Genomic DNA, 11,000 nt, shown 5'->3' on the forward strand with positions numbered 1-11,000 from the left:
AAGTGAACAAAATTGTTTAAGCACAAGTCCTTTTTGTATTCTGATAAACAATCAGGAATACCAAACACCAAATACTCAGTAATTATTTAATAGATGTGCATGGCAATTAAGAGCTAACAAAAAGTAAGGACTTAACGAATTGAAAGAAGGGGTCATGTCCGACATGTTCAAATACCAAATAGATAATATAAAAGGAAGATTGCCATTTGGTGAAGCAGCCATTGGAAGTTATCACAAAGGGCAGACAATTACCAAGCATTTTTTAAACAAAGTGTTAATTATTCTGGTAATTAATAATGAGGCAGCATGCTTGACATGGTCAAAGCTAATAGCACAGATCTTTACTCATAAAATTGGGTAATGTTAATGTTACAAGAATAAAAGAGTAAGTCAAGCATGGCATTAATCGAAACTGAAGACATTTGTAATTAATGATTTGCATATCTTTGGCGCTCTTTTATGATCTTGCAAGATACTAAAATATGTGAGGGATGTGGCATGCGAGGCATGATAAGTGAATATAATTATTAAGCACAAGTCCTTTTTGTATTCTGACAATCAGGAATACCAAACACCAAATTCTCAGTAATTATTTTATAGGTGCGGCGAGAGCGAACAAAAGGTTGGCAGTGAACGAATTGAAAGAAGGATCATGCCCAAATGTTTAAACACAAAAAATGCCATTCTGGTAAAACCAGTCATTAGAAGCCAATATCAAAAAAGGGTGGTCATTACGATAGAAATAAAACAAGATGTCGATTATTCAACTTGAGATCTATAGTAGAACAGACAAATAGTGATGCGAGCATGTTTTGCAAGCATGGCCACGGGCTCACAACTAAACACAGATATTTACTTATTCTTTAATTAGGTAATGTAGTTATTGCAAGGGCGAACAAGGAATGTTAAATAATGATGCAAGCATGCTTGGCATGATCAAGAGCTACTGAACACAGGACTTAAACTAGTTTTTAAACTTGGGTAAAAATTGGTATTGCATATGAAGGTGAGGAAAAACAAAAAAGAATTAAGAATTAACGAAACAAAAACAGTGATTTCAAATTACTAAAAGGGCATGCATGATAGAATCAACTTTCAAGAGAAGGTGAAAAATATATGCAATGATACCAAGCCAGGTTTCGGCCACACGAAGAGGAACTTATGTAAATAACTAGAGTAGATCACTAGATATTACAGATAGATGAATAATAGATGCATGAAGATATTCATCCGTTTGAGGCAATGATATTTGAACGTTCAATAATATGATGCTAAATACTAAAATAAAAGAATGTAAGCATGGTGTGAACAAATTCATTATGTTAATTAGGACAAAATAATAAGGTAGCAATATAAAATTTGTGATACCAGCCAGGATATGATTAGCATAGCGAGAAATGGTCAATAAAAGGGTGTTGAAATAAGATAAGAATTAAAAAGAAAATAAAATAATAAAAAACTTAATCAAGCATTGTAATGAGTAATAACAGTTACAAATAACGTTACCATTTAGATAATGATATTGGTGGAAAAAATGAATAAAATGAAATAAAAAGGGCATGCATGACATGACAGAGGAACATACATGAATTTGTCAATGTTGCTTACCTCTAAATGTACATGTACCAGTCCCATAACTTACTATGGCTATTAGAGCTATGCACAAAATCTAATCTAAATGTAAAAGGGAAAATGAAATAAGTGTTCATGGAGATAATTAACAAAATACAAAAAAAAAACAATAAAAATGGCACTAATTACCTACTGAAAAGGGTCAAACAATTTAGGATCCAGTAATAATGAGAAAATGCTGTTGTATTCACTAGCTACTCAGAATAATGCATGCTTGTATGAAAGTGTACAAAAGCCAGCACATTATTACCTATCCATTTGAGGAATTATTGTAAATTTGTATATAAAAAAAGATAATGCAAAACTAATAAAGAGAATAATGTATGCATGGTATAAGGTGCTTCATAATGTCCGTTAGACAAAAGATTAAGGTACCAATATATAATTTGTGATGCCGAACAGGATATAATTAGCGAAGCAAATAATGGTGAAGAAAAGGGTGTTGTAATGAAAATAAGGATTAAAACAAAATAAATAGCCATGAATTGTAATAGTAATAATAATAATAATAATTAATAAGCAGTTACTGTACCATTAAACAACATTACCATTTGGATGATATTGGTGAAAGAAAAAAAATAAATAAATAAATCTGATGAAATAAAGGAAGTATGCATGACATGGCCAGAGGAACATACTAGTACTAGTACATTAAATCGTCAATATTACTTACATGTAGCTGTAAAGTATCAGTCTACATAACCTACTATGGCTTTTTGGACTAAGCACAAAATCTTATCTAAAAATAAAAGGGGAAATGCAATAATATATTCATTAAAGCAGACATAAAATTCCAATGAATTGCAAAACGAAAAAACATTAATTATTGGAAAGGGTCAAACGGTCCCCGGGTCAAAAAATCTAGAATCCAGTAAGAATAAAGAAAAGCAGTTGTATTGACTAGCGAAACATGTACTGAAATCATAGCAGTAGAGGTTTTACAATTTACCAGTCAACATAACCTGCTATAGCTTTCAGAGCAATGCCTAGTAGGGAAATAATGTGTTTATTTCAGAAAACAAAATTCCAGCAATTATGCATGAAAAATGAAAAAAAAAAAAAAACATCAATCATTACTGGAAAGAGCCAAACAATCTAGGATCCTGTAATAATGAGAGGAAATGCAGTTGTATTGACTGTTTTATACATGTAGGTAAACATGTATAGTAATCATGACAACATAAATTTTTAGAATTTGTTTCAATTTCGGCTGACATGATTACTCAAGTTTCAAATCATAATGAAGGGGTCATTATTCTCATCTTAATGGATGAAAAATGGGACAAGTTTAATTTCATTATTGGAATAGCTCCATCATAAAACCTGTCCAATCGGTTATCAAGTCAAAATCAATAGCGATAGCAAAGTTTTCTCTCATTTTGATGAAGAAAAACTAAAAAAATAATTGTATTTCATATGATTAGCATAGCAAATAATGGTGAATAAAAGGGTGTTGTAATAAATTAAAAATAAGGATTAAAACAAATTAAATAGCCATGCATCGTAATAACAGTTACTGTACCATTAAACAACATCACCATTTGGATGATATTGAAGAGAAAATAGATAAATAAATATGATGAAATAAAGGAAGCATGCATGACATGACCAGAGGAACATACATTAAATAGTCGATATTACTTACATGTAACTGTAAACTACCAGTCTACATAACCTACTATGGCTTTCTGGACTAAGCACAAAATCTTTATCTAAATATAAAAGGGGAAATGCAATAATGTATTCATTAAAGACATAAAATTCCAATAATTTGTAAAATGAAATGACATTAATTATTGGAGAGGGTCAAACGAAACGAGAATTCAGTAAAAATAAAGAAATGCAGTTGTATTGACAAGCTAAACATGTACTATAATCATAGCAATAGAGGTTATTGTTTCAATATATCAGTCAACATAACCTACTGTGGCTTTCAGTGCTATGCCCAATAAGTATAGTCAAATTGTAAAAGGGAAATAATGTATTCATTTCAGAAAACATAAAATTCCAATTGTTATGTATGAAAAAAAAAAAAAAAAATGACATTAATTATTACTGGAAAGGGTCAAACAGTATAGGATCCAGTAATAATGAGAGAAAATGCAGTTGTATTGACTGTATTACATAGTCGTAGTAATCATGACAATATAAATTGTTTGAATTTGTTTCAATTTTGGCTTACATGATTACATCAAGTTTCAATTCATAATGAAGAGGTCATTATACTCATCTTAATGGATGAAGAAAAGGACAAGTAATTTCATTATTAGAATAGGTCCATCATAAAACCTGTCCAATCAGTGTACCAGTCAAAGTCGTATCCATGATCGGCTGAATAGTGATAGCATAGTTTTCTCTCATTTTGATGAAGAAAAAATAGAATAATTGTATGTCATTTTGCTTCGATTTGCTTCATTTCAATCTGGTTTGATTCACTTCAATAATTTGTGATGCCAACAAGGAAATGATTAGCATAGCAAATAGTGGTGAAAAAAGGTGTCGTAAATAAAAAATAAGGATTAAGACAAGACAGTCATGCATTGTAATGATAAACGACAGTTACTGTACCAATTAAATAACATTACCATTTGGATGATATTGGTGAAAAAAATAAAATTGAAATAAAGGAAGCATGCATGACATGACTAGAGGAACATACATTCAATAGTCAATATTACTTACATGTAGCTGTAAAGTACAGTCTACGTAACCTACTATGGCTTTCTGGACTAAGCACAAAATCTTAATCTAAATATAAAGGGGAAATGCAATAATGTATTCATTAATGACATAAAATTACCAACAATTTGTAAAATGAAATGACATTAATTATTGGAAAGGGTCAAACAATCTAGTATCCAGTAAAAATAAAGAAATGCAGTTATTGATTAGCTAAACATGTCTATAATCATAGCAATAGAGGTTATTGTTTCAATTTACCAGTCAACAAAACCTATGGTGATTCAGGGCTATGCCCAAAAGTCTAGTCAAATTGTAAAATGGAAATAATGTAGGCCTATTCTTTTAAGAAAACATAAAATTCAAATTACTATGCATGAAAAATGAAAATGACATCAATTATTCCTTGAAAGGGTTGTGCAATCTAGGATCCAACAATCTAGGATCCAGTAATAATCAGAGAAAATGCAGTTGTATTAACTGTATTACATAGACATACATGTAGTAATCATGATAATATAAATTGTTTAAATTTGTTTTAATTTTGGCTTACATAATTACTAAAGTTTCAATTCATAATGAAGGGGGTCATTTTAATGGATGAAAATGGGATAATTAATTATTTAGCAATTATCCAAATGGGGATAGAACATGATGGGGTATATAATACCTGTATAGAAGATGGATCAGGCCTGCTCCATTCGTCCTTGCAAAGTTATGGGGATTGAATTTGACTCGGTCTCCAATGATATTCATAATTACCATAGTCATGATGTTGCATGTGATAAGCAAATCTACTCAGTCCAAGTTGACCACTGTGAAGAAGGTGCATTAGGGTTTTTAGTCTGCAGCAGTACTTTGGTTCCTTGAATCCTTATCCTGGTTTTCAATTGCTTGGTTCTGCGAATGTTATATGTAACTGATGCTAGATGACCACGCTCGCGTTTCATAGATGGGGGTAGGTCAGTTCGGACGGTTACACGGTCGCCATCCCTACGGTTGCCGTCAGTAGCCCGGGGTTGCCTTGGCTGCTCGAAGGCGCGAAGAATTCGGTCCCGGTCGTACATCTTTACAAAACAGACTATGATGGGATCAGGAGCTTCGGGGGCCGGGGTTCCGCTGGCTCCGTTGTGGGTCCTCTTCGTAGGTAGACGATTTGTATTGATGATTTGAATTTGGTCTGCCTCTTCAACGGGAATTTCCAGTAACTTGTCCAATGCAAAAGATGTGGTCTTGTAAATATCCTCATTGGTTTGTTTGGGGATGCCGTAGAACAACATTTTTTTTTTTTGTGGTGTATTTCTAGGTTCAGTAGCTTGTCGTCGAAATCAGCTCCAACTTTGGCGATAAAACGTTCTATACCAGGTAGTTTATCCGCTTCTACGGTAGATATTCTCGCTGAAGTATCCGCTGAAGAAATTTCAAAGTCATGTACAGCGGAATTCACCATCCTGATGTCTGATTTAACAGCATTAAGATCCGAAATTACGTGATCCAATTTGATATCAAAATCACGCTGGAAATCCGTGAACATTTTCCGCATTTCAAGTAGCAAGTAGTCATCTTTAGGGTCCTTAGGCGTGTAGGGGTCTGAAGCGGGAGTAGAAGTAGGAGGGTCAGCTTGATGGGCTGCCATGGCTCCGGGGGTACGGCTGTAGGCAGGTTGGCCACGAGTTAGGGGGGCTTGTTGGAAACAGTTACGGGAACTGGCGAAGGTGTTTTGGCACATTGATTACCACGGCTAGAGTCCTTTTGGGTGGAAGGTTTTAACTCAAATTATAGTCACGACTATTCGAAGAATTCTGCATTTTGCAAACAAAATGTAGTATTATGTAGAATATATGTTCAAACTTGCAGTCAGAATTAGAAGTCAAAAGGCATCTCTCCAAGTTTCAATTCATCATGAAGGGGTCATTTTAATGGATGAAAATGGAATATTTAATTATTTAGCAATTATCCAAATGGGGATAGAACATGATGGGGTATATAATACCTGTATAGAAGATGGATCAGGCCTACTCCATTCGTCCTTGCAAAGTTATGGGGATTGAATTTGACTCGGTCTCCAATGATATTCATAATTACCATAGTCATGATGTTGCATGTGATAAGTAAATCTACTCAGTCCAAGTTGACCACTGTGAAGAAGGTGCATTAGGGTTTTTAGTCTGCAGCAGTACTTTGGTTCCTTGAATCCTTATCCTGGTTTTCAATTGCTTGGTTCTGCGAATGTTATATGCAACTGATGCTAGATGACCACGCTCGCGTTTCATAGATGGGGGTAGGTCAGTTCGGACGGTTACACGGTCGCCATCCCTACGGTTGCCGTCAGTAGCCCGGGTTGCCTTGGCTGCTCGAAGGCGCGAAGAATTCGGTCCCGGTCGTACATCTTTGCAAAACGGACTATGATGGGATCAGGAGCTTCGGGGGCCGGGGTTCCGCTGGCTCCGTTGTGGGTCCTCTTCGTAGGTAGACGATGAGCATTGATGATTTGAATTTGGTCTGCCTCCTCAACGGGAATTCTTCTTCTTCTTCTGTGTAGTCTGCTTCCTTCAATCCTGAAGATTCTTGCAGAACTTGGTGAGGTGTGTGTCACAAGGATAAAGTGCATGTGCCAAATATATACATGGTGCAAGTAAAAACAGGTATTGATCTAGCTGTTGTTGCCTTTCGTCAGTTGCAGACGAAAGGCTTCGGTTGATGGTGCTGTTACAACATTTACTGGGAGAGTGTTCCACATCTTGATGGTTCTGGGGAAGAAAGAGCATTGATGTTGTTGGGTCCTTGATTGAGGCATCAGATATCCTTGAGTGTGAACAGCTCTTGTTGATCTGGTACATTTGGTGATGTATGCATCAGAGTTGAATGGGACAAGCTCGTTGTGGATCTTGTAGAACATCACAAGGCGAGAGATTTCCCGTCGTTGTTGAAGGGATGTCCATCCTAGCTCCTGCAGCATCGATGACACACTTGATGTGTTGTGATATCGATTCAGCGTGAATCTAGCTGCTCTGCGTTGGATCATTTCAAGCTTGTAGATGTTCTTGGAGGTTGATGGATCCCAGACAGTAGATGCATATTCCACCAAAGGTCTGACGAGTGATTGGTATGCTGTAGCTTTCAACTTGGGAGAGTTTACTCGCAGGTTTCTTCGTAGGAAGGCAAGGGTGTTGTTAGCCTTTTGACAAACATTGCTGATGTGACTGTTCCACTTCAGGTCTGATGTGATAGTGACACCAAGATACTTTGTTGCTTCTACAGGAGTAAGGATAGCATCTTTGAGTTTATACTGGTGTACAATCCTGTTTCGCTTCCTGGTGACTGTGATGACTTCACACTTATTGGTGTTCAATTCCATCATCCACTTACTGGTCCACTCACATAGTCTGTTGAGGTCTTGTTGTAACTGGTCAGCATCAGCATCTGACTGAACTGTGAGGTAGATGATAGCATCATCAGCAAACAGTCGAACTCTTGACTTGAGTTGATCAGGCAGGTCATTGATGTAGTAAAGAAAGAGACAGGGGCCGAGGACAGAGCCCTGTGGCACGCCTGAAGTTACGTCGACTTGAGATGAACTACGACCATCCAGGAGCACCTGCTGTTTCCTGTTATGAAGAAAGTTAGCAATCCAGCGGTTGTTATGTCCTCTAACTCCATAGAACTCAAGTTTCCGGAGAAGGCGCTGGTGACCGACCTTGTCAAAAGCCTTGCTAAAGTCCAGCACTAAGATGTCTGTCTGCTTTCCACCTTGAAGGTTGTTGGTCAGATCGCTTACCAGTCCTAACAATTGTAGCTCACATGACCTGTGTTGTCTAAAGCCATGCTGAAGAGGGTACAAAATATCCTGGTGGTTTCCATGCTTCATGATGTTACTTGCAAGGATATGCTCCATCAACTTACATGCGATGCAAGTTAGTGAGATGGGTCTGTAGTTGCTTGGTTCCGCTCTATCTCCCTTCTTGTAGACAGGCACTACGTTGGCATTTCTTCAGTCCTCTGGTATCTCCCCGGTGCTATAGGACTTCCTGAAGATATCCCTCAGGGACGGTGCGATAACACCTGATAGCTCCTTGAGTACTCGAGGAGTGATGCCATCAGGACCGGGTGCTTTCCTTGGCTTCAGGTTGTCAAGCAGTTTCTTGATACCATTCGTTGTGATGATGACATCTGGCATGGTTTCATAAGGCGAAGAAGGGGGAAGCAAGTCAGGAGGCACTGGAGTCTCTTCAGTGAATACTGATTGGAATTGATGGTTGAGTGCATTGGCCTTATCAGTGGGGTCAGTAAGCTTCTTTCCAGCTGATTTAAGATGGGAAATTCCTCCACTGTCACTTCGGTTGAACTTAATGAAGCTCCAAAATCGTTTCATGGCCATGAATTGATTGTCTTCATCATCAGATCCATCAAAGATAGACTCAAGATATTTCCAGTATTCTTTCCTGATCTCTGACTGGATGATCTTCTTAAGACTGTTACTATACTCTTCAAGGTTATATGGAAGAAGTCCTCTGGATTTCAAGATGTTTTTACATTTCTTGACAACCCTACTCCTTTTCTTGATGAGCTTTCTAATTCTTGCAGTCACCCAAGGCAGGTTGGCTCTGGGCTTCAACATTGCATGAGGAATGTGTGCCTCTATACCATTCTTGATTCCTGCTTGAAATATGTCCCACAATTCACTAGTGGAGGCTCCCTCGAGCTTGGATGATATTTCATCAGCTACTTTTGACATGCTGTCCTTGAACCCTTCCCAGTCTGCTTTGCTGTAGACTGGAACCTTTCTAGGCATTTGATGTCTTCTTGATGGTTTCATGTCAAAGGTGAGCAGAGGACAGTCATGATCCGATATGCCAGGAAGAACACACACGTTGAAGGCAAGGGTGGGATTGTTGGTGAGGAACAAGTCCAGAGTGTGATGCCGTCTTGTAGGTTCTTCTACGAGTTGGGTAAGGCCATGATCATCCAACATTTCCCCAAACTTATGATGAAGAGCAGGATGGCTGCACGCTTTCACTGTCTGGCTTGTCCAGTCCCAGCCTGGAAGGTTAAAGTCGCCCCCGATGACAACAAGCTGACTTGAATTCAATCTTGACAGTGATTGTTCAAGCGCAAGCAGGCTGGTTTCATCACCTTCGTGTGGTTTGTAGTATGATGCAATATGAAGCGTCCTGGATCCAGCCATCTCAAGCTTGCACCATACAATCTCGCAGTTTGTCTCCAGTTCTTCGACTCTGCTAGAAATCAAATCTTTCTTGGCTGCGATAAAAACACCTCCATGGGCATCGCCTGGTCTGTCCCTCCGATAGATGTCATATATTTCAGTTTGGAAAATTTCATTATTTAGAATGTTATTTGAAAGCCACGACTCTGTACCTAGGATGACATCTGGGTCATGTTTTGCGATGAAGATTTGAAATGACAGTTTCTTGGCCCGAAGGCTTTGACAGTTGACATTAAGTATTCGTAGCTGGCGTCCCTTTGCTTTTGTAGCCTTTCGAAGTGGTGCCATATTGGGTCTGGTTGGAGATGAGGCACGACGTGGCAAGTCAAAGCTTTCGTCCAGTGATAAAGAGGTAGACGATTCAATACCATCATGATCCAGGGAGCTGTAGGCATTTTCTTCACTGATATCAGCCAGTCCTGAGACAGAGAGGTTGGATCTGCTTATGTTGTGGATACCGCAATGATTACATATCCAGACCACTGAGCTGTTTCCAAAAGTATTGTACTCCGTGGAGTTAAGTCCTATACACTCAGAGTGGAACCACAGTTCACATGGTCCTTCACATTGTACACCCTTTGACTTCCAAGTCACTGCCTTGTGACATAGGCCACATGGAAATTTGGGCTTCCTGGGCATGACCAATATCAGATTATCATTACAAAGTCAAAAATAGCTGGTTGAACAGTAGGCTTGTTCTCGTATCGAGAAATTTAATTTAATTATTTACCACAAGCCATAAAGCATTAACATACTGACAAACCCGCTAATAATGCTTCATGCATCGTAGATATGAAATTGTGATCATCAATATGATGGGCAAGAGAAGGGCAAGAGTCCAATACAGAAGACTAAACAGAATAACATGTAGATGTAGCCTTCAGTTTTCAGCCACCAATAGCAATCAATACATGAATGAAGTTATGATAAATGTCACTCAGCAGCTATTTTCAACAAGTACAGAAGGGCTTTGTTTCTCACATCAAAATGCCCTGAAAGCTACAGAAAAATTGGCACATAAAAACCTGGTATCTCGATCTGGTTTTTCTCTAGATGAACAATGACTTGTGCTTCATCTCATAGATAGGCTGAAGTCCTTCCAAGCCAGCAGTGTGTCAGCTAAAACTCTGTTATGAGTTGATCATCAGACACTCAAAAGCAGTACATGGGACTGTACTACATATACCATAAATCATGCCTTCAATCCTTGATTCCAATATTGATCCTCAAAGTTCCTTTTCATGCAGAAATTCTCTCCAAATAGCAATTATGTGACAGATAATGACATCCTACACTAGATTCTTGAATGGATTCCTGAATATTGATTAGGATGTGGAAGATATTTGTAGATTTTGAGAGGAGAATTTTAGATACCCCTTACCCCAGTGACACACACACACACAATCAGTTATTTGCCCAATGTAACTTGCCCAATGCAAAAGATGTGGTCTTGTAAATATCCTCA

The 11,000-nt window shown here is 37.8% G+C and overlaps 1 protein-coding gene and 1 long non-coding RNA gene across 4 annotated transcripts; both read right to left on the reverse strand.

The window, feature by feature from the left end:
• Positions 1–884: 884 nt before the first annotated feature.
• On the reverse strand, positions 885–6,646 carry LOC121407199. 3 transcript variants are annotated; one of them, XR_005968884.1, is made up of 4 exons: positions 6,305–6,646; positions 4,315–4,380; positions 3,278–3,344; positions 885–2,371 (listed from the first exon to the last, which is right to left on the reverse strand). It is a non-coding gene; the product is annotated as an uncharacterized LOC121407199 (long non-coding RNA). The 3 variants fall into 3 exon arrangements; XR_005968885.1 differs by lacking the exon at positions 4,315–4,380; XR_005968883.1 differs by lacking the exon at positions 6,305–6,646 and having other exon boundaries at positions 4,315–4,475.
• Positions 6,647–8,302: 1,656 nt separating this feature from the next.
• On the reverse strand, positions 8,303–10,174 carry LOC121409401. Its single transcript, XM_041601338.1, has one exon. It carries the CDS (start codon positions 10,172–10,174, stop codon positions 8,303–8,305), a length of 1,872 nt encoding a protein of 623 aa, XP_041457272.1.
• Positions 10,175–11,000: the final 826 nt, after the last annotated feature.

The sequence above is a fragment of the Lytechinus variegatus genome, chromosome 2 (genome assembly GCF_018143015.1).
Source record: "Lytechinus variegatus isolate NC3 chromosome 2, Lvar_3.0, whole genome shotgun sequence".
In the NCBI taxonomy this organism is placed as follows: Eukaryota; Metazoa; Echinodermata; class Echinoidea; order Temnopleuroida; family Toxopneustidae; genus Lytechinus; species Lytechinus variegatus.

Coding starts and splice junctions, on each gene's coding strand:
- LOC121409401 (XM_041601338.1), bottom strand. CDS start 10,174: ATGCCCAGGAAGCCCAAATTTCCATGTGGCCTATGTCACAAGGCAGTG.